The 25,374-nt window shown below is 31.8% G+C and overlaps 1 protein-coding gene across 5 annotated transcripts in view; it reads right to left on the bottom strand.

Annotated features, from left to right (window-relative positions):
* The window catches only part of LOC143249311 (multiple PDZ domain protein-like), a 182,131-nt gene that overhangs the window by 29,752 nt on the left and 127,005 nt on the right, over positions 1-25,374 (bottom strand). For 4 of the 5 annotated variants that reach the window (XR_013027714.1, XM_076498929.1, XM_076498931.1 and 1 more), the window contains 10 exons: positions 18,744-18,940; positions 17,342-17,436; positions 16,832-16,901; positions 16,509-16,565; positions 15,359-15,460; positions 14,358-14,429; positions 13,756-13,927; positions 4,723-5,024; positions 1,780-1,863; positions 87-311 (listed from right to left, as the gene is read on the bottom strand). Coding sequence is in view for 4 of the 5 variants with exons in the window: in XM_076498929.1 (XP_076355044.1) it covers positions 87-311; positions 1,780-1,863; positions 4,723-5,024; positions 13,756-13,927; positions 14,358-14,429; positions 15,359-15,460; positions 16,509-16,565; positions 16,832-16,901; positions 17,342-17,436; positions 18,744-18,940 (1,376 nt within the window). In the remaining variant the exon portion in view is untranslated. The remainder of the gene's footprint in view (positions 1-86; positions 312-1,779; positions 1,864-4,722; positions 5,025-13,755; positions 13,928-14,357; positions 14,430-15,358; positions 15,461-16,508; positions 16,566-16,831; positions 16,902-17,341; positions 17,437-18,743; positions 18,941-25,374) is intronic. The other variant, XM_076498932.1, reaches the window with a different exon arrangement.

The raw sequence follows: 25,374 nt of genomic DNA, 5'->3' as shown, positions 1-25,374 counted from the left end.
GGTTTATTATTTAATAAACTATACACAGTTTAAAATTAGGTATAGTACATTTTTGCTATATTATTTTACAAAGCTGTTCAACATACTACTTCTGAAATAAAGACACCTGGTCCATTCTTTCTTCCAACAATACTTAGTCCCAATCCTCGAGTAGATTTCTTAAACAACTCTATATCCATGATGTCTACAAGGTCTTCTTCTGGACTTGTGGTTTCTTCTCTAAAAACAACCATCTTTACAACTGATGATGTCTGTCTTAATGCTGTGATGGCTTGTTCGTGAGTGGCATCTCGCAAATCTTCACCATTAACCTATTAGATGAAGTCTGGAATGTTTTAACAGTATATGATAGACACTGCTTGATAAAATATTTTATAGAAATGAATAGATAGATAAAAATAGTTTAGTTGATAAACACTATTTGAACTTATCCAATCATAATATTTCTTGTTCTAAAAACTGTACATTGTAAACTCTACAGCAAACATGCAATGGCTCCCAATGTGACTTATTGTTCCTCACTAGAGGTGGCACATACAAAAGGCTTAACTGGTTAAGATTACCCAAGGAGAAGTTCTTGTTGTGAAGAAACATACAGACCCTCTTCCTTCCAAAATAAAATGTCTCTTACAAAGCATTGCTCTTATCAATTCAAAAATATTATACAGTACAGGTGACAGGGTAGTCTGTCCAAACAAAGGACTCATGTGCCACCTAAGCTTTTCACAGTCTTTATTATTATTGATTTTATTTAATATTTTAACTCATGATTTCACTATAGTTCACTTACAGAAAAGAAAATATGAGATAAAATGAATGATAATAATGACTGTGAAAAGTTCTACAGGGTTTCAATTAATTTAAAAATAACTAAATAATAATAAACTAATATTTTTGAAACAAAAAAAACTAACACCTAAAACATTTTCCTTTATTAATCATAAATGAACACTGAATATTACAACTTGTTTCTTTTTTACCACCTAAACTTAAGTTTAATAAATTAATACAAACTAGCTGAATACTGAAGCTACTGAGAACAGCAAACATGTAGATACTTCCATCTGTTGGCACCATAAAGACCCCAGAAGAATAACATGGGGTCAACAGGAAAATCACCTTTCATTCAGATTGCCTCACTGAAGGTATTGGAAATTCAGAGACAAATTTTTAGTAGAAATATTATATTAAAAAACCTGATTTTTTGTGAACAATAAACTTATAATACCCACTAAAAGCTTGCCACATTTTGTAAAGATATACTAAATAAATTCAAAATTACAGTATGTATTGTTCAATGCTTTCAAGGTAGTTCCAAAGTGGGTTCCTTTGTAAGAAAAGAAATAACATAACATAGTCAACCTTCTGCACATACACATACATAACCCATACTGATATAAACATGATTAACAAAATTTGCTATGTATTCTAAAGACAACTGATATGGGTATTAACCTGAAGATGACCTAAGAAGGTCGAAACGTTGTTTTGCAACTTATTTCAATTAAAGTTCTAAGACCCACACCAGCCATCTTGAAAATACATTTTTACTTCAAGTGGGTTCTCACCATCACGAAAGTCTACTATCACAAAAATGGCAACAGTATTAAGTTTAAAGAACAACACAATTGTTTACATTAAAACAATCACCTTTTTCTAAACACCTATGTGAAAATAACTATTTTATGAAATATTTTCAACTTAAATATTCTACAGTTAATCTAAAGTACAGGTTCTTATTCTACTTTCGATTGGTTATTTCATTCAAGCAACTCTCACCTGGTGAATCTGGTCTCCAGGCTTAAGACGACCATCTACAGCTGCAGCACCCTCAGGATAAACTTCATGTATGATTATAGCACCCTGTAACCCAAATATATTAGCATATTTTGGAAAATGTATTTTAATAATAAATAATAAACCTAGGTTCATCTATGACTAGAATGAATATTCCAAAATGTGTCCCTTCAAACAAGAACTAGTTTTAAAAAAAATTCAAGGCTATTTTCTCCCAATTTCATCAAAATAATTATCTTACAAAAATTTTCAGTTTCAAAGAAGATATACAGTTTCTATTTGTAAATATAACTATGGATATTTCCACAATTATTTGGAAATACGAACATACAGCAACATACTATATTACATCTGTTACCAGGTTCTCACGTAAGCAAGATTAAGAGTCGGATTTGAACAGCCCTATATAAACCCTTCAAGTGTATTTAAACAATGGAAATCTTTTAACCAACTTAAATTATTTACAATAAGTAGAAGTATATTAACAGAATTCACAGTGAATATTATTTTCAGCTTCCTGTGGTCATATTTATGTACATTTCTCTAATTATAATTACTTAAAGCTTTCTGTGATAGTTATACTTAAATGTCTGTGTTACAGTAGTATTTAAAAAGCTACCTAGGAAGAAACGTCTCTGCAAAAAAAAATTAGAGTTTCAGATTATTGTGACATAATGATTCTGTAAAACCAAAAATGTCATTTCTTAAGAAAGACCAAACTTAGGATAAAAGTTTTCTATAAAACACATTTTCAGTGTTTATACAATATAAATTTAAAGGAAACAAGAATATCTAAATAATAAGCTGAAAATTGAGCTAAAATACTTTATAAAGTATTAAACTGTTTTAAAGTGGTAAGTAGCTCAGTTAACACAAATTCTACATACACTAAACACTCTACAAATATAAGTATTATATTGCAGTAAAACCTGTCTAAGCCATTAACTGCACATGGCAGAAACCTGTACAAGTCAGAAATATGAAAATTTTGCAGCATTATCCTGAGATTTCTGTTATAAAAAGCCCTCTATATGGCAGAACCTGTGTAATGCGGATGGAAAATTATCTTTCACCTACCTCATCTGTCAATAAGTAAGATTAGAAGCTCAGTATATCAGAAATGTTTTTGATTAAATATTAATTTCTTATTTAATTAATACTTTCCTTAAGTATTAATAAATTCTTGTTTAATTAATAATTTGTTTAAATATTAATATATTCTTGTTTAATTAATAATTTGTTTAAATATTAATAAATTCTTGTTTAATTAATAATTTATTTAAATATCAATAAATTCTTGTTTAATTAATAATTTGTTTAAATATTAATAAATTCTCAGACATTTTATTACAGTAAGTGTTGGTTAAATATATTCTGTTCTTTTTTCTGCCATCATTATTTTTGCAGTTAAATTAGATTCATGATTTGTCTTTTAAGTGCAAAATTCTACTCTCTAAATAATTCTCACAAAAAAAAATAAATTCCTATCTTCCCTAATTTTAAAATTTATGGAAAATTTACTTTGGGTAATACCTAAAAGTGAAAATCTGAGATGTTTCAAAAATTTAAGGAAGAATCAACTTCTTGTGGAATGGAAAGTGAATAATAAAGTGTGGTTGGTGAGTTCTATATTCGAGGAATTTTTGAACAAATTAAACAGAAGAATGGAACAAGAAAATAGGGATATTCTATTTTTCTTAGATAATGCAACTTGTCATCCAAAAGTTCAACTTTCAAATGTTTGTTTAGTCTTTCTACAACATCAGTTCTTCAGCCACTACATAGTGGAATTATACATTGTATAAAATTGAAATAGAGAAAATTGATGCTTCAGTATATTATTGCAAACATGGACTACTGTAAGAGAGAGTCTGAAATGACCATGAAAATTGATGTGTTAGATGCAATTGCATTTTTAAGTCATTCAAACAAATTCGTAAAAGATGATTGCATAATGAAGTACTTTTGAAACTGTGGATTTGTTCTTGATAATGGCAGAGATTGTGGAAAATTTGTTTGTTATGATGATTCAAGTGAAATCCAAACTCTGATTAAGATTGATGCAAATGATTCTGTGAACATGGAGAGTTTTGTGAACGTTGACAAGAAAGTTTTAACAGAAATTGATGAAATTAATTTAAAATCTATAAGAGAATCGCAAGATAGTAACAGTGTGAGAGATTCAGAAAATAAACAAAATGGAAACGATAACGAGGAAATAGAAATTCATACTTCACTGCAAGTGCTAAGTTATATTAATGCTATCAAACTGCATGCAAAAATAAAGGTGGAAAATACATTTCATGAAAAGGCCGTAGAAATGGCGTTCTCTGTTAACTGCACGAGAAAGGCCATTAAAAAAATGAAAAAGTTGAAATTGGACATTTTCTTCAAATATATTTGATTAAGATTTAGTGTACTTATGTATATTTTGAAAGTCTATTTTTGTTATCATTCCAATAAATATAGCATAAACAGTATAATAACTTTATTCACAAATGTCTTACTTCCCTTGAGTCAAGCAAGTATAAAGTTCTGCTAAAATATTATATATAATGAAGGAAATGCATGTTCATTATGTCTAAGCCAGAAAACTTGCTTAAGCCAGAAAGTTTACTCGGTTCCATGCAATTCCCTCTTAGACAAGTTTTACAGTAGTTTGAATTATTAATAAGCTGAAAATTCAAGCTATTTCTTAAAGAACAGAAGATAATTATGTTTAAATATGCTAGTGATTTTTGGAGGGAAAAATATATTAAATAAATGTATTTTTCAGAGATAATGAAAAAATAAAACTTAAACTGGTAACCTGCTAAAATACCAAAAGTTCAACTTTTCGATTAATGTTAAATAAGGTAATATTTTTAATACCACTTCAGCTTTTTGGTAATACATTTTATCCAATATAAATGGCTGTTACCATACCAAGGGTGTATCTGAACCACCAACAATACTCAAACCAAGTCCCATTTTTTCCTTTGTTATTTCCACAGTTGTCTCTCTTCCAAGTTTGATCTCACATGTCTTTGGATCAGGTAAAGGTTCTGCAGGCTCTTGAGAAGAAGATAAATCAGCTGAAGTATTTTCTAACAGGCTACATGATGGACTTCTGGGGGGTTTCAGGTTCACAGAGGAGGTTTTGGGAGAAGTGGGTATGTGAGTTACAGCTTGAAATGACATTTTTGACGAAAGATGAGAGGGTTTTGGTGGCGGTGGAGGAGGAGTGTCTGAAAACAAAGAAAAATTAGCTAAGTGCTTATGTTTTTAAAAGAAAAGAGCATTATATTTTAAATAAAAGTAACCACCCCAGTTTAGGTTTATAGCAGTTCTTATACTACCAACCTTAACAGAAGTTGATGATTTTGTAAAAAATATGATGGACAACCTATAAAGGCTATTTATATAAATACAACTTCAAAACTTTTTTTAGTCATAAAACAGACAGTCAAAACTTGTATTTATTTTTTTAACTTTAATTAAGACATTTTAGAAAAGTAATATTGCAATAAGGTCAGGAATAGATAAAAATTTAAAATCTTCAAAGATACAAGTTTTTAAACAAATTATAAAAAATAACTTCATTTTAGTTTAAGTTCTACAAAAATAGTTCACTCAACCAATAACTCAAAACAGTGAACATTCTTGTATAAAAGACTAAGCTGTTAAAACCTAGGGGACAAACAAATCATGGACCAAATAGAATTCTTCTTTGAAGTCCATAAATGTGATAAAAAAGGAAAATGTATCACCTCTGCAAAACATCCTTATTAATTAAATTGCAGTTGTTTTAATGATGAAAGAGTTTAGTTCTGTTAATTATTTTAGAAGTTATAATTTTCCTGTACTGAAAATATACTTCCTATAGGTATTCACATAACCTGACAAGATTAGCTATTCTTGTTAAGTGCTACTCTCAATATGTAAAATTTTTCTTTATGTATGCCACAAGCCTTGCACTCTCACATAAATCATCATGCATCATGTATTAACCAATAGTACCACTCTATGCTCATGTGACACGTGACTCCCTCTACACTCCTCTACCAAACCTTCACTTCAAGGTTTGGCAGAAGAAGTGAAGATGAAGGGTGGCAAGCATGAGAACAGGTAGGTATCAATCAAAAATACATTTTCAGTATAGAAAATTATGACTTCTAATACAGTACTTACCTCCTCCCATGAGATTAGCTACAATTCCACATTGAGAAGGAGGAGGAGGGAACAGTACAAGGAAACAGAAGATGTACCCCCCAGAAGCATCCAAAGGATACCTCTAACCATGAGAGAAAGAGATCTAGTGATCACAGTAGGAGAAGAGCACCACTTCTAAGCCAGGTATACTCTTTGCCCATGTGTTGAAATGTGTAAAATACACAGGTAAAAATCGTGAGGTGTAGAATGGTTAGGGTACATCAGACTGTACTCAGGGAGTCAACTAAATCTAAAATCTTCTCTACAAGATACACACGTCTGCACGAGCACAGGGTGAGGATCTTACCCTCCACACCTCCAACTCAAGAATCAGAGATTAAAATTTAAACCCAATCTTGTGAACAAAACAAGGATCAATACCTTACAGCAATCTGGAACTGGCCATCTGGCACTGAAAGAATGGATTCAATTTGTATAAGGACTTTTATTAGTTCGTTTACTCAAATCCAACACCTCAACATTGGGATCTGATATTAATACAAAAGCAAGATGAGGGCTCCCAGTCAAAAAGGGTTAACTGTATATGCAATGGATCAACTTTACATGATATGGAATGTGTAACATTAAGCCACATCAACCAGTACAGTGATGGATCAACTCCACTGTAGCTTACGTAGTATAAGAAGGCAATATCAGGTTGTAATGTGATAAATCATTTCCAGTGGTTGTGAATGTTGTTAAATATGTAAATAGTATAAGGAGTCCATAACACTTAGAAAGGTGACAGATCAACTCCTTTGATTACATAAATATTGTCAGGAAGCCATATCAACCAGAAAGGAGATGAATGAATCCTGTGATAGTGTGAATAGTATCAGGAGGCCACATCCACTAGTAACAAGAAACAACAACACCAATACCCTACTCTTGACTGAATGGTTATAGCCAAATGTTTAGTGAAAATCATTCAGGGGGAAGCCTATATGGACCACCATCCCAGCAGCTTGGAGCTGATAACACTCAAAGAAAGAGTTAAAAGTGGGCTGTAGAGCTCAAAAGACTGTCATCACTGAAGACAGTGCAATGGGTGAACCTGACACCCTATCTTGAAAAGTAGACCTTTCCAAGTTTTCACTGAAGGCATGACAGGGAGGGGTAGCTATCCCCTTCTGCTTTAGCCATGTGGTCCATGGTTGGCATGGTCTAGAATGAACATATTTATAAAGTAACTACAGTGAGGTAGATAATTCTTAAGAGATCTTGTGGAATGCCCCATCTCTATGGTGACCATACAGAGCCATGGATGAAAGGGCATGAGTTAACATGCCATACAGTATGTATTTTGTTGTTAAAGAATACCTAATCAGACACCACTTGCCACAGAATGGAATCTGAGTGAAAAAAGGAAATAATGAAAGACATCTGAAAAAGAGAAAATAATAGAACAACAATTACCAGTTAATAACACATCAAAATCTGTAATATGGCCACAAGTAAAAGACGATGTCCTAATGCAGACAAAAGCATGATGTGATGAAGATAATGGGAGTCCAAATATTAGCTTGGAGAATCTTCTCCAATGGAGAACAAAGATGGGAAGCAAGGGAAAATGTGAGATGATGATTGTCATAAAAGGACACACAGAACAAGGTACAAGAGAAGTAGACCAAATGGACTAAAAGGCAAGCCTAAACTGTAAGGATAGAAGGGGAAAGATCATGAAGAGAGAAGGACTGCTGGAGAGTGAAAAGATGGTAGTACATACTCCAAAGGGACACAACAGCTTACTGGAATCTGAATGGAGGGAAAGATGAGAGATTGAAGAAAAGGAGAATCAATCTTCATAAGCCTCCAAAGACTTAGGGAGAAAGGAACAATTAGAATAAAGGAGAAGATAGATAGGATAATAAAAGGTACATGAAACATCAATGGTAAAGAAATCAGATTGTTGAGGTTTGCATGCCAAAAGGAAAAGGAAATAGGTCTTAAGGGACAAGTGAAACAAAGAGCATGACAGAAGTGGTTCAAATGGAGGGAGTGTCAGGAAATGGAGGGCCACATTAATGTCCCAATTCAAAAGGAAAGGATTCCCAGGAGGCTTCTGAATTTAGAAGAAATACATGAACATAGTGAGAAAAGGTGAACTAAAAAGCCTATGATGTCTGGAAAAACAAAAGGTATGGAAGAGGGATGCCCTATATCCAGAAATAAAACCCTGGGTGGCAAATTCTTTCATCTAAGCCACTGAAGGCTTGGCAACAGAAAATTCTCTGCCAGGACACCAACAGCAGAAGACTTACTTGTATTGGTAAATTTCCAGGAAAGATGGATAAATAGAAACAGTTAACAGGGAGGTACCTCAATTTGTGAGCTGGATCTCCTCACCAAGGAATGAACAAAAGCAATGCATGAAGATACAGGACAGGAAGACTTGGATGAAGAGCAGGGGACTGAGGTTGGTGTGTAAGAGAGGAAAACAGTGAGATGGGAAAGGAGGAGATTGGAGTATATATTGGAGTCCTAGAACTAGGGCTGTGCTAGCCAATGGGGTGCAATTAGGAGGACTTGACAAGGACAGGAGTGTAAAAGAGAAATCATCAAATGAAGTAAATGGATGGGAGTGTACACATACAAGTATTTGTGAGACCAATTCTGGTTGAAGGCATGGATAACCAGAGCCTGAGGATGTGGGAAGGGTGACCAAAATGGGTGCAACTTGATATGGAGGCCTATGGCAAAAGAATCCAAATGGGGAGAATCCTACATCAGGAAAATATCTCTGAAAACAATCAGATGTAATGACCACTCTGTGGGATCCTCTACTAGGTTAAAAGCACCCAGCATTTGAAGTGTGAAAAGATGTACATGATGTCCCTGGATATAGTATATAAGATTCAAGGTCCAGAAACAAAGATCTCTGGAATAGGAGCCCCCTTGGTGGTTGATATAAGCCACAACCATAGAGCAGTAGGAATGAACTATCACCATATGGTGTCAAGCAAGGAAATGGAAATAAAATAATGCTTGACAAACTGCCAGAACTTCAAGAACACTGATGTGTAAAACAAGTTTGTCTGCAGTTTTGTGGTAATTGACCCAAGTCTTCCATCCTTGAAGGGAAGTTTCTGATGTGGGAAAGGAAGTGAAACATCTGCTAATATGTGACTTTGTTGTGCCACCACAACAGACTAAATCTCAGAGGAAAAGGAAGGGAAATGGTGGTGGAAAGAGAATCCTGTATAAAGTTCTATTGTTTGTGAAGTGCCCAGTGTAGGAATCTCATATGGGCATGATTCAGGGGTCTATTGTGGTGGTGGAAAATCACATCCCCAAAAGCAACAGAACCTTTCATGTCATAAGTGAGTAAGGTGAGAGGGCACAAAGACCTGAGAAGCAAAGGAGAAGGGAGAACTCGAGTGATGTTAGTGTTGAAGAAGAGCCCAAAATATAAATGCACCAAATATTGGGTGAGTTAAAGAACCACTTCTCCAATTTTATCAACCAGCCTACCTGGGCTGTTACAGAAAAAAAGATGTTGAGTATGATTGGTTGAATCCTCTTCGGAATGAGCTAGAAGTAGCAAGTCATCCATGTATTGAGAAAACCAGAACCCCAATGTATCAATATAATAGGTAAAGGCTCAAACTATACAATAAAACACATATGGAGTCAAGGCAAGTGTAAATGAGAGAATCTGAAATTAGTAAGCCATCCTCAAGATGAACAAATTGTAAATAATATTGGGATTGAAGGGCTATTCAGATGTGGAGATATCCATTTTTGTCTCCACAATTCCATGGAAGATGCACAGTGAATTTGGAAAGTGCTATGAAGTAATTGAGGCTTGACAAATTAACATCCAGTTGCCAATCCTATTTTCTTGGGAACCAAGGAAAGACAGGAATAAAACCCTTCTAAGGGCTGGTGAACGGGTTTGATAGCCCACTGGAAAAAACAGCACCTGAATTACTTCTGACAGACTTTGGTAACTCACAGGATCTGAAGAAGGAGGAAAGGAAATGAGAGGTGAGATAAATAAAAGTGAGAATAAGTTTGAAAAATCCTTTGTCACCCTCTGATCTTCAGTACAGAGCAGTCAGCAAAGAACTAAATCCAACAATTGAGCTCCCACTGGCCTTGAACCCATCATAGAGTTAATAGTATTGGATATGATGGATAATATATTTGTGATGACCTTGACAAAAGGAAATACCTGAATTGAAAGAAATGGGTAAAAGAGGGGAGAATGAAGAATGGGAGACAAAATATCAGGCATGTAAGGCTCAAGTTGAGACAAATGGGCTGGAAAAGTTGAAAGAGTAGACTGTTGTCGGGTGGATGTTACCCACAGAATCTGATATAGTCAGGGGCCCGAGTCGACAAAAAGGAGCAGAATGTAAGTCCCTAAGATAAGTGGAGGCAAATTAACTTGAGCCAGAAAAGAGCCCCTAACGATAAGGACCCAACAACAAAGAAACCTATATGTAAATAACAGAGATGAGAAGGAAATACTGGCTAAAGTTGAAGAGTGCCTCCAAGAAGAGATAGATGGAAAATAGATACCAGAGAAAGGTAATGTGGGTAACACAAAGGCAGTAATGTTGAGCAGGTGGAAGGTTAATATTAGATTTAAGCTGTACCCCAAAGAAACAACAAAAAACCCAACAATTGGTGATCAAAACAAAGAGATATTTTCTCTGATGATACACTTGGACATACTAATCAGAGAATGGTGTGGTCTGGCATACTGATCTTTTCCCTAACTGGAAAAGAAAGTGTTCAGCTTGAGCCTAAGTACCAGGAAAGGGAAGAAAACCCAAAAGGGATGAGGAGAATTCTCAGGCAACAAAGAAATAAGGGAAAGAGAAAACATCACAAGCCTAAGGTACGAAATCTGTGAAACTCAAGGAAGGCCTACTTAAACCTAGAGGCTAGAACTGGGATAGAACAGCATACTTGAAAGGAGGAAAAAGAAAACCAAAATCATTTTTTGCTGAAGAATGTCAGATGATTCAGAAGAAACAGACAAACCTTTGTGAACCTGACAATGACCGAAGAAGGTCGAAACGTTGTTTGCTCTTCTATGTAAAATATTTTCTCAACCCAAACGAGCTGTTTTTGCATATAAATGAGGTCTGGTCTGAGACAATATTTATTATTGGTGTGATCCCTGAAGTAGTAATGTTGACTTCAGAATTTATAATTTACAAAACTGCATAAAAGGACTAGTGCAGAAAAGCAATGATAATAAACTGGATAGAAAAGTGGCAACATACAACCAAATTTTAAAACCACTTCAAACAAAACTGGAAATATGATACCTGGGAAGTCATGAAGCACAAAAAGAAAATGCCTGTATTCAAAAGCTGCCAAACTAGAAGTGTAGAGGGAGTCACATCCATCATGTGAGCATACTCTGCTACCATTGGTTAGTACATGATGCATGATGATTTGCATGAGAGATAGGATGAAATATGCTATTACAGCAAGGGGAGAGTGCAGAGCTTGTATGTGTGTGTTTTTCTTTTAGCAAAGCCACATCAGGCTATCTGCTGTGTCCACCAAGGGGAATCAAACCCTGATTTTAGCATTGTAAATCTGTAGACTTACCGTTGTACCAGTGGGGGATGCAGAGATTGTGGCATACATAAAGAAAAAGTTGAAAAATAAGTAGCACATAAGAATAACATCTAAGTATTTTGTAGTCTTTATAATAAATACTAAATTTATAAAAAGTCTGTTTTAAACTTATAAAATCCTGAAAGAAATATGTAATAGTAAAACAAACGATCAACTCTTTAAAAGCACAAGGTCAGAATAATCTCAGACTTTATTTCTAGTATTACAGATGCTACATCATTGTTAAAAACTTTAAAATTTCTTCCCAACCCTCCCAAAACAAAATAAATAAAACAGAGAAAAACACTGATAAAGTCATTAACTGATAGAAAGATTTCACACATATACTCACAGACCAGGCAAAGCATGCAAAGTCAGATCCACAAGTTAACATCAGGCTCAGAGAAAAGCATGCAAAACCATACAAGTTACAGATTAATGCAATGTTCTGAGTGCTTCATTAAAATCAATGCAGCTAAGAGCTCAAGTTCACAAGCTATCCAACAGATTTAACTAAAGGTTTATGAGGACAATGATGAGGTGTTTAATACAACACACATTTTATATCAGAACAGTTGAATATCAATTTAAGTATCAGGCTATTCCAAAGTTTTTATTTTTAAATCACTATATTAGATTGTACTATTTGCTGGCCATAATAACATTAACTTAATGTATTTTTGTTCATACCTTGTTTTCTTAACTGAACAATTAAATATGACTTTAAACTGTTAGCCTATTTTTTAATTTTGATTTTTTTCTCAAATTAGCGTATCAGGTTATTTTGTGAGATTTAATATAACTAAGTTAACGTATTTTTGCTTATGTCTTGTTTTATTACTTATACAGTTAAAGATCATTTAAAACTGTTGGCTTTTATTCTTTTCACTCAAGTTTATAAAACTATTTTCTTTGAAGAAATCAGCCAAAAAACTACAACTTCAATCTCAAAAATTATAGTTCATTTTTAGTTTAATTTAAACACTTTATTTCTGAAAAACTGAGCAATCAAGAATTAAAATGATGTATATTTTATTGAGTAATAGAGATTAAACTGTTGTTGCAACTTATTATGAACTGATTTTTCATAATATCTTTTTTATAAACCATGTTTTATACTTGCTGCACTTCTCATGCCAAATCTTCTATGAAGACGTGATATTATTTTCATGTAATAAACATGCCAGGATTTACCTGGCTACACTTGTTTCAGCTTACACATGCCAACTATAGAAGAAGCCACTCCTATAAATGTGAAACAGTTTATTTTCCAAGCCAGTTTCAAACACCCAATTTGTGTATATCTTTCAGTGTAAATGAAAACAAATGATTTACCATTAAAAAACTCTTTACAAAATTATTTTCACACACACAAAAGTCAGTTCAAAAAGTGTGATGTGAATATATAGTTTCATACATCTAATATTTCAAACAGATGAAAGAACTTGGTGCTTTAATTAACAGAAACTCGCATTCAAACTTAAGTTTGTGGCCAAAAGCAGTGTTTTTCATTATAAACAAATTATATATGCTTGGTAGATAGATGTTTGTCCAAGTCTCAGCTGTGCTGCAAACATAGATAGAATTAAAAATGTACACAGATTTCTTAAAGACACACAACTAATAGGGGCCTGAAGAAAAGGACAGAAATGTGAAACTAGTTCTCAAATACCTAATGAAATGACTGTTTTGCAAATATTTTATCCATTTTGTTTTTTTTACAGAGATTGTGAAGTATATTCAATAAAATTTGTAAAACTTAACATGCTTTAGACATTTATAAACAAATACATAAATTTCACTTTAAAAATATTTAAAAGTAAAGTTGTCCTCAGAACACATGCTTTCAATCATCTAATATTCAAATAATGAACGTTAAATCAACTTAAACAATACAAAGTCCATGCCATGTACCTATCAGATGCATGCCACATTAGCAAAATTTTTTAATATATGATCATTTCATTCAATGTATACATAAACACACACAAAGTTTTCATTCACCTTTCCATGTCAAAAAAAAAAACTTAACTGGAAGCTAAAAGCACAAACAAAAATCTCATACTAAATGGGGTTATCAATATGAAAATATTTTGAGTAAATTTTAATTTCCTGAAGCAATCAAAGCAACAACAATCAATAACAGTCATAAAACAGGTAATTATAAAACTTTAAAAACTGACTTACTCTTTTCCTTTTTCTCTTGTACTTTATCAGAAGGTGTTTTATCAGAGGGTTCAGAGATGCTGTGTTCTGACTTTTGTTCCTCATCTATTATGGCAGCAACAGATTGGGGATGAGTTGGGTTTGATACCACCAACTGAATAGTTCCTTCAGCTTGCTTCAGTATACTAGCAGCCTGAAGACAGTTACACCAAACACATTACATAACCAAACAAAATCATTTTCAGATATGAAGAGAGAATACAGAACACTTGTAAGTTCATGAATTAAAATAGCATCAAGCACTCTTTATTTTGGATGCTCAGGATAAACTTCTATGTTTTGTCAGTTGATAAAATCATGCAAAACAAAAGTGTTAATGAAAAACACAGTAAAAACACTCACTTAGCCTTAATCCAATTACAGACAGTCTGAACAGATATGTCATGGTTATATTTTAAATTCTAAGAATGAATAACCAGAAATGCGTATCTACTATTTATATCCACCTTCCCCAAATCAAAGGATGATGCAATAAACATTCTGGGGTTTAAAAAAGGACAGATATATAATAGTGAAACCTGGAATGAAAATATTTGGAAAAAATGGTATATGTTCAAGCTTACAGTGTCATAATCTGCTCCTACTAACTCCCTCTGATTTACAGACAAAATCATATCTCCAACTGTAAGGCCAGCCTGTAAAACAAAAATAATAAAATCTTCTGTTAGAGGATAGGTTTGTGATCTGTATGAGTAACATTCATGCATCATTATTTCCCTATGTAATTTATGATGAAATTATTTTAAAATAATTTAGTAAAGATACCCCAAAATAATGACTTTTGATTATGTGGAAATGTGATATTTTTGTTTTAGAAAATAAATTATTCTATTCATTCTAAAATATTTTCATCAAGATAATAATAAATGTCTTCTCTCATAAAACAAAATAAAAATGTAATAGTAGTTCAATGAAGATTAAGAAAACTAGGATTTGTTAGTTCGGTTTATTTTGAATCTTGTGCAAAGATACATACACATGGGCTATATGCACTAGCTTTTCCTAATTTAGTTGTGAAAGACCAAAGAGAAGGCAGCTAGTTACCCACTGGCAACTATTTTACCAACAAATAGTGAGAATGACTGTCATATTATAATGCCCCCACAGCTAAAAGCTCAAGTATGTTTGGTAGGACAGCCATTTGAAAACCACAGCATTTAAAACTAATGACATAAATGTTTAGAACGTGATTGTGGTATGTAATATACATTCAAAAATATCATGTTTTCATTTTGTGCCAAGCATCCAAACCTTTTGATTTATTTCTATAAAAAACTGAAAGTTCTTATGAAGCAGAATATAATTATTATTTTTTTCTGTATTTCTCTTCCTGGATTGCTTTTCAATGAGTGTGAGTGCGAGGTTATTAGCAATATGATTAAACTGTTGTCCATTCTGTTTAAAGAGTATGATAGTTTCTAACTGAACATACATTGTATTTTTATGTTGGTGGTACCACATTCTGGATGAGACTAGGTATCACAATATATCAATGATATCCTGATCCGAGTGAAGCTGATTATCACATTAAGGTTAATGCTAAAATCCAAGTGAGGGTTATTACCTGTTCTGCAACACTGTTTTCTTGAATATCAGAGATGAAAATGCCTTGACCAACCTCAGCATGTTTACCTTCAATAATCATAATTCCCAGTCCTTGATTACCCTTAAAATATGTGACAACAATAAAAAAAGAGTACTTCAAAAGAAAGACAATAAAAATAAAATTACTACATAACAATAACATCAGTAAATGAAAATATGAAAATGGTTAATTAAAGCTTAATGACATGAAACACAGACTTGGCATTCTGTAAAGTTTGCTTGAAGTGAGTAAACCTTTGTTGTGTATGATAATTCCTGTAATACAGCAATATAAAAGTCTTTTCAAGTTAACTAAAAAGAACTTTAAAAAAATTCAAAAATCTTTTATACTTGCATTACAAGCTTTAATCCATGGCTGTTTTCTTTTTTTTTAATCATTATTTTATTAACATACTAGATAAATTCAGAATGCAATTCCTTCTTTATACAATACATGCTTCACCAACTGTTTGGCAATATGAATTTTTCTAACCTCCAAGCATATAAATATACATAAAGGGCATTACAAATTTACCTAAAACAAGTGCTGAGCCAATTTTTCATATGAAATACAAATATTACATTTGTTAGAAATACTAGAAAAAAGTTCCACTTATACAACAGAATATTAGGAAATTTTGTTATACACCTTGTAGACATTAGAAAAAGTTCCATATGTACCATAAAATATACATGTAAATTGGTAAATGATTTTTCAATTTTTAAAACACCAAGTAAACTTATTATCATTCATTTCAGGAGGTGCTAAAGGGAAGTCTACCAGGTGCATTATAGATTCACATAAAACATATTTTGGAAGTTTTAGCATTTCATATCTTAACCATGTCAGCAATACATACAGGTCTCCAATAAAAGACAGAAGCTAGCATATGCTCAAGAAGACTCAAAACACTTCCACAGGTTTGTTGTTTTATATTTAAATCTATAAAGAAACTGATCCCAGTTTGCAATAGAAACATACCAATACAAAACTCACTTATCTGAATATTCTTGAGTATAAAATATAATAAAAAATTTAAATTACAAAACTGTAAAAGTACACAGACAAAAATAAAGTCCGTGTGTACTGGTACAAAAACTAGACTGTTATAAACAGTTCCTTGACTTACCTTTTTAACAGTGACTACCCTAACACCTCGATACTGGGAGTATTGCTGTTCAGGTGTCTGGTGAAAAAAAACAACAAAAATTTGCATAATTTATTTATAATTTTAAACCAAATAACAAACTAAATTAAAATATTTGAAAATCAATTACAAAATTAATACTAAATATTTCTGTATCAAACAAAAACAAAATATTTTATAGCAGTTTTACATGTAAATGAAAAGTAAATATGAAACAGATTAACTAGATTTTACACATACTTTTAAGCAAAATTGAAAAACAAGGACAGACAGACACTACTTATCATAAGTATTTGTTTCATTACCTCCTCTTCCAAATCAACAGGATAATGTACTAGAGGCTTCACTGCCATCTCTTCAACTGCATTTTCTCTCCTGAAGTCAGCATACATAACAGTCTTATTCTTAATATTGTCAAATTAACATTTGAAAAATGCTTACTTGAATGTTTTGTTTAAACTGCATAGAATTTATTATCTGTTATATAAATAACAACTTTAAATAACTGTTTTTATTTACCACATAAGTATGTTTCTATGAAAATATAGTTTTTGCAATTCTGAAAACTGTAATATTCAATAAGTTTTTCATTCTGAGCTGATATAAATTTTCAATATATTTTCATGAAATATATTTAAGATCATGATAACCTGTGGCTTAACAAATATATAAATTTCAAACCATTTGTTTAACACCTCAGTGCAAGTTAATATAGATATTTTAATGAACAGTATAATATCTTGCATCAGTATGTAATCTTGAAAGATACAAAAATTTAATTTGAAAAAAAAAAAATCATTCATCACCTACCATACCTGAGCAAAATAATTTTATACACTGGTTCTGATAGATTCTTGATGATAGCTGAAACATTTAGGTGACATTTTCCTTGCATAACTAAGCCATTGACCTAAAGAGAGAAATACTGACAGTAACTGTTTTCAACATGTTACTTAAATGTTTTTATAATTTATTTCTCTAGTAATTATTTAATTTAGCTAACTTCTCATTGGCATATCTACAATTTACATAGTTTATTTTCCAGGGTTAATCCTTAAAATAAATGCCTTATCTTGAAAATCAAGTAGCAGGTAATGAACTATAGAACCAAAAACATGAGTTTTCAATACCAATATAAAACAGAATGTTTTTATTCAGTATTATACTGAACCTAAGATGTTCATATTTGGCTACAATGATGATTTAATGATAAATAAAACATGTTAGAAAAAAATTAATGTATACAAATAAAGTTCTTAACTAAAGATTCCAACCTACATTGTTAATAAACAGATATTATCAGGAAAGCTAAAAGTGTTTTAATCATTGTAAAATAGGAACTAAAACAAAAACAGGTTAAAATAACTTGTTGCTAAGAAAAAACATTTATATATGATCTAAAAAATAATCAAAACCTCTTCTAAGCTCACTATGAGATTATTAATCCTATACACAGATTATTATATTTAATATTTTTACTTTATTTATATTCATTAATAGAGCTGTTGTTTTTAGAAAGTTAACTCTACAAAGACACATGCTTTTAATGAAAATGTAACTGTTAAAATGAAAAGTAATGTTAATTCAACATAATAACACTGTTTACATTGATCAAATATCAGATATGAATAAATTTAGTCAAATTACTTTTCCCAGAATATCAGAAACTACCTAGCATACAGGTGTGTAGAAACTGTTGTAACACGTTTTCACTAGATAACACATCTATCTCTTCTAACTTTGCATCATCTTTATTAAATTTAAATACATTTTAACAACTAACTTGAGCTCACATGTTTCAGAGGAAGAGAAATAATGAATAAAAAATATTATCTAAACTGAATTTTTTTAATATTGTGATATCTAATCTAATATTTTCTATGAAGAAAAATATTTTAGACTGCCACCCAACATTTACACTTTTAACTACAAGGTGAAATCGAACATAATTTTAACTTGCAAATGACCAGTTATATCTCCTTACATATTAGAAACATCAGAAAGGAAAGTAATAGATCAATTTTAAAATATACACACCAATGACAACTGAAACTTGAATGTTTATCAGAAAACTTCTGTATCTACTTACCACTGAAGTTTGCTGAATTTATTGCTCTTTATAAGTATATATTTATAATTCACATTTATGAATAATGTAAGTGTAGCATTGTTATCAAGAAATTCAGTAACAAAGTCACACTGCAGAAAGATACATACTTCAAGAAGTTCGTCTCCAACCTTGATACGTCCATCACATGCAGCATTTCCTTGAGGATTCATACCACAGATAAATACATTCATCTTATTCCGATCTTTATTCCCAGCCAAACTCAACCCGAGTCCATGAGAGCCCTTCTGTAGTTCTACCACTACCAGCTCTCCTTTAGATTCACCATATTTCTTGTGAATTTTTTCTGTAATAAAAAAAATTACTTGTAACTGCAGCTGCACTTACAGTTACAACAGAAAGTGTTCTGTACCTCTGCGTCCCGAGTAATTTTTTGCTCATAACTTAAAAAATATCACGATTAGGTGAATAAAATTATAATATATTATAAATATTATACTAACACACATCTAAATAAATTTTTATGTAAATTGAACGACAAATAAACTGTTACTAAACAAATAACCAAACATAGGAGAGGCAGAAAGTGTTCATGCATTTACTTTAATGGTCAGTTGTGTAGCCTTTCAAGTGAATTACTTGGCGCGCAATCACTCCTCATAGCCCTCCATGATCGTTTGACAGTACTCGACTGGTATTTTCTTCCATTCTTATTTACACAAGGCCTCGAACTCTTGCAAGTTTTTCGGATGACACTGATGAACCCTGGTCTTCAACTCATGCCAAACGTTTTCAATTGGGTTGAGATCGGATGACTGCGAAGACCACTCCAGAATGCTTATATGGTTCCTCTGCAACCAGGATTGCACATATTTTGATGTGTGCTTAGGGTCATTATCGTGCTGGAAGATCCAACGACGCCCAAGCCACAAGTTTCGAGCATCATTCTTGATATAAGTGTGTAGCAATACTGGAAAGAGATACACAAGACTTGTATTTTACAATAATTCGGTGTTTTAAATCACTGGACAGTTGTTTCCTGTTCGCTATGATGACCAAGCAGATAATGACAGAGATGGCTCTAAATTGCTGGAAGTACGTTTTTTGCTGGCTAAATTCCAATAATGATGAACCCAGTGTCTAGTTCTGGAATGGTATAATGTAGTTTGTTCACCAAAATGAACAAAATTTTTACATGAATATCAGTTTTTTCACACGTTCTGAAATGTATGAACACTTTCTGCTCCTCCTATTTTTGGTTATTTGTTTATATACAGCTTATTTGTCATTTAATTCACATAAAAATTTATGTAGGTGTGTTTTAGTATAATATTTATAATGTACCATATGTCTCTTAGCCTAATTGTGATACTTTTTAAGTTATGAGCTTAAAACTACTTGGGACGCAGGGGTACAAACACTTTCTGTTGTACCTATATTATTCTAAATCCATACTATACCTTTTTACTGTAATTAATTAGAACATACAACCAGACTGAATGATTAGTAATAAATGGTGAGTGTTTATGTGAAGTACTGCATAGTTTTAAACCAGAAAATAGGATTTTCCATAATTCTGAGTACAGTTAGAAGTTACATTAAAAACTGAATATATATAAAATAATGTTTAACTGTTTTCTACAGAATATTTAATGATTGTGCTTTTGACTGTATATATAATATACTTTTGCATAAAAATTATTCTCAGCTGGTAGCTCCTGAGAAACTAATTTAATTGGAATGTTGCTACAAAAAAGATGTGAAAAACATAATAAATACATAGTTCTTGAGATATATATACATATTTATTTCTGCAGTTTAAAGCACTGAAAGTTTGATAAGTCCATTACAAATTATGAAAACACATTAAATACTATAATTTTCTTCATAGTGGTGTCTTAACATCAAAAGTTTATGAATTTAACACCAATTGTATTAGGTGGCACTTCATGGATACACCAGATAGTTGTTCCTCCTTAAAAAGTGGGCAAAGTGCCATGTATGATTGGTTGACTGACAGAGACACCATCTAAGAAAAACTACAAAATGCCTTTTTTGATTTTGCTTCTACAAGTTTTCATACTTTTCAAATTTCATTTACTTAAAACACCAGTAAGATATTCTGAGTATCTTTCTTTACTTTGATATGAAGTACTAAGTTTTCACAACTAAGGTTTGGTTTGTTTTGAATTGCACACAAAGCTATTCAAGCACTATCTGCACTAGTCCTCCCTAATTTAGCAGTGATCGACTATAGGGAAGTCAGTTAATCAACACCATTTGCTGCCAACTTTTATGCTACTCTTTAATCAATGAATAATGGAATTGACCACCACATCTTTGTATAGATTTCTAGATTGTTTTATACTACTTTGCCTTCTAGTCTTTATGCACTCTTCAAATATGAGATGATCCCTATTGACGTCATGTTCCTATTAGAGGTAGAGATGACACAGTAGGTAAGGTTAGCAAAAGCAAGGTCTTCCCAGGAATGTCTCTGAGTTTGTCACACAACAGTTTCTTGTTGGTTCACCCATGTTTAAAACTATAATGATGATAGCTATACAGTGGAGAACAAAATGTAAATTTTTACCATTAGTATTTTCACCTGCATCCCAGATGGAATCTCTGGAACTTAAGTTTCCTACCACTCATATAGAAATGTTTTTATCACAATTAAATCAGAAATCTGCAGTCTTATGCATGATGTGCTACTTTTTGTGTACACATTGACAATTTGTATTTATGGGAGTAACTTAATGAGTTATATGGTAACAGCAACCATAATATTCCTAGCAGATGATGCTGTCATGTCAACCTGCAATGACTATCCCAGTCTTTGGGTGAGCATGTAGTATGGACTTAAAAGCCATATTGGACTCCTTAGGGCCTAAGCATTTTTTCTCTTAAAACTGTGTGACATCATAAAATTCTGAGAGCTACTAAATGAAGAATTTTCTTCCCCTGATTCTCCAGAGATTACAGCAAACTACCATAATGTGTGACTGGCAGAACTTGATGTTCTTTCTTATTCATACATCTTTTACAAACTTGATGACTGAGTCTACATTTTCATGTTCTTATTCTTACCCCACTAGACAGTCAATGTTCTTGCTCTGTGGGTTTCCAATTGTATCACTATTTGTAGATTATACATCAGTTACTTGCTGTTCATAACTCCTGTTCCTGTTTACCCTAGGAAAAAAGACAACAACAAACCAGTAGCCTATCAAAATGGAGCTACCATTCTTGATGTGGGTACACATAGGCCAACATGGAATAAAGATAAATTCCAGCCATCAAAAAGCTTCTTTTATGAATGACCTCAAGCTCATCAACCCTACATATAATTGGTAAATAGGCATCTTTACATTTTCCATCCTTGAGTGAGGCAACTAGTCCTCTCTGCTTGACAATGTGTCAACCTATCCAATATATGTGTAGCTCTAATACAGTTTCCAGGTCTAAAATGTATTATTCATTGACCTCATATCAAGAGATACATCCACCCTATGTTGCATACAACTAGGCTCTACTAGAACTGATCTTATCAACACAATTCCCTATCTCAGATTGCTGCCTAAATGTATATTAAAGTTAAACTAAGTTAATTCAAACATTAGTGGTAATGATGTACTTCTACTTACAATCTAATAGAGAAAGTAACTCTAACTGTAATTAAAAACTAAAACAAGTGCTATAACCAACATGTAGTAGCACTGTACTAAGCCTACAAATTAATGCATGGTTAACACTTTAAGTAGGAGAACAATACAAATTAGCTCTGCACATGAAACTCAACATAATCATTGTTACTAAATCTATATGGTTAACAAATCAAACTAAAAACATAGACATTTTACTTATACCTAAAACTTAGCAACTAGTAACGGTATAATTAAATCTATGTCTTATAATTTAGCAAATTAGCACTTATTAACAGATTAAAAAAGGAGAAAAAATCCCTCACAACAACTTGTATGCTATTATAAAGATTTAGATTCAATTGCTAATGAATAATATGCTAAAAGAGTGCACAATCACTAGATTTAAATAGCAACTGCCCTTCAACTTTAAAAGACAAGGAAACTTTACCATGCCAAAATGCCTGGTATTCCTAATTTTCCAGTTATGTTATACATTAAGTATTATATATTCTGTTATACACTAGCGTATAACCTGTCAAAATGACATAGCATTCATAGCAAAATAAAATAAATAAATTTTGTGAAATCAAGCTTTATCAATAAATAGGCATAAAAATACAGTCCAAGCAGTCAAATGTTAGTAAATTAAAACTTCTAATGTATTAAAAAGCCAATGCATTTTGATAACACTATGTTACAAATATAGCTTTTATGCCACTTGCTTAGCAACAAAGGTATAACTAAATAAGGATGATAGTCTATGTAGTGAAAGTATAAAATGAAATGTATAGACAACAAATTTGGAAAAGTATTTGTTGATTTCTTAATTCATAGTTTCTATTTATTAAAAACATTGGTGACATAACAAAAAAAAGCTTAATTCAGAAATGACCTAAGTTTAAAATTGAACTAATATTTTTACTTTTATGATAAATTTTACGTACTTTGCTCTAAACCAGGAGATCCAAACACTCACTACACTTATAAAAGTTTCACAAATATTACTTACTTTTGTTATATTTCTTATTTAGTGTTACATTTCCACGATAATTGTTATGTAAATCAGTTCTAAAAAGAATATTTAACAAGAATGTGAAATTAAGACATTTTCTCAAGAAGAAAGCATATGTATCATCTAACAAACAGTTGTGCAATAAAAATATCAAACATAAATATACAACCACACTGCATTAACCCCATTACTAAGAAAGTAGACAGACTTGAAATATCATAAAATCTCAAACTATGAAACAAGTCTTGTGTTTAGTCTAACATGTAATGCATGGATAGTTTTTTTTCAATGAATGTCTCAGTGAAAGACATCACCATAAACATTGTCTAGTACCAGAAGTGGTGGATGTCATCACTAACTATAGTTGCTGAAACAATATTTATTAAAAATGAGCTTATTATTTATATAACCAAAGGAGTACGAGATACCAGCTTCTGGTAGAAAGATCACAATATAAATAGTTACATGTAATTACTGATCTGCAATGTTATTAGCTCTACAATAACATTTGACATTCTGAATTGTTTCAATGAAAAATAATTTATTGTTAATCTTAAATCAGCTTTTATTCCATATTTTTATTGTGAAAATGAAAATCAGTAACATTTTATGTTATACACTATGTGCATTGTTAATCATGTGGAAATGCACAGTCTGTGAAATAATAAAACTATTTTACCTTCAAATGTTAGGTGTCAATTAGAAAATACATCTCCTTAAAAAATTATTTATACAAGATGAATTTCGATGAAGCCATTTCAGAGCAAAAGTTAATTAAATGATTCCTTTTATTGTTTGGATGAACTTTTTGTGGAAATTTGAAGAAAAAAGCAATTCAGTGGATGCATATTTTATATGTGTTATTTTATGGCAAAATAATAATAAAAGGTTTCTAATTTGGTGATGGTATGCACATCTGAATAGAGAACATTGTAAAATAGACATTTCAAATTAATCTGATATGTTAAATATATTAGAATATGTGAATATACTAATTTTCTCAAGGTCTACAATCTGTAACAAGTTTCTCAATTTTGCTGGCACACACACACACATACTAATGAAGAAAAGAGCAAGGTTTATTTTTAAACTGAAAAAATAAGCTTCTTCCATTATACTAAATCCTTTAAAATTTAACTACAATATAAAAAAATCACATTTGAAAAGATTTGTTAATAATGTTCAGCAAAACAAAAAGCTATATGTATCAGAATGAATTTACTCCCATTCTTTTTAGGAGGGGCACACAGTATAGTTTGTTTGCTTTCTTGTTAAGCACAAAACTACCTAATGGGCTATTTGTGTTCTTCTACCATGGGCCACAAAACCAAACTTTCAGGATTATAAATGTTTGAAAATATTTACAATAAGTCAAGTTAAAAAAACCAATATTACGTGTTCAAAAAGAATGACAAAAAATAGCCATTTACAGTTTCAATACCAAAATAACCTTCTAAGCTCAGGATAAGAAATAAGATATATATTTCAAAAAAGCTCAAAAACAAATATATTGTTCCAAGCATGAGTGAGAATATATAAATGTATACATAAGTATTATAGATATAAAAAAGGAAGCAAGCAAGCTGCAAATACTGGATGATCAAAAGGGAACAGTAAAAATAAGTAACAAAGAGTAATATGAAAAGAGTGCTCAATGCTGATCAATGATAATCAACAGAAAAAGGCTCAAAATGAAATATTAGTCGATGTATTAATCTGCTTATTATGTACAACTGACACATGATGCGAAAGTTCACTTTCACAGGCCGTGACTGTGTATCTTTTAATACATTAATACCTTGTTACAGCATAGAATTTAGTGTATGTTATTATTATGCTCATATGCATCACCACATAAATTATTGTTGATGTCATCTATTGGTATTCAATAGCCAATAACCTGAGGTTTATTTTCAGACAGTAGGTTCTAGTTTTAAATAGCATAACTGAATCATATTTTTTGCATTAGCTTCGAGTTCATTAAATCTGCAACATAATAATTATAGCCACTACAGTGTGATATGAAAGCATATCATGTATACTACCTGCTTTAAGTGATATATGAATTAAATTTTTTTTTATTTAGTTAGTTTCTATGTGCTTTTAGTCTAAGCATGTGGT

This window comes from Tachypleus tridentatus, chromosome 4 (assembly GCF_004210375.1).
Source record: "Tachypleus tridentatus isolate NWPU-2018 chromosome 4, ASM421037v1, whole genome shotgun sequence".
Lineage (NCBI taxonomy): Eukaryota > Metazoa > Arthropoda > Merostomata > Xiphosura > Limulidae > Tachypleus > Tachypleus tridentatus.
This window is presented reverse-complemented; position numbering and strand designations above follow the sequence as displayed.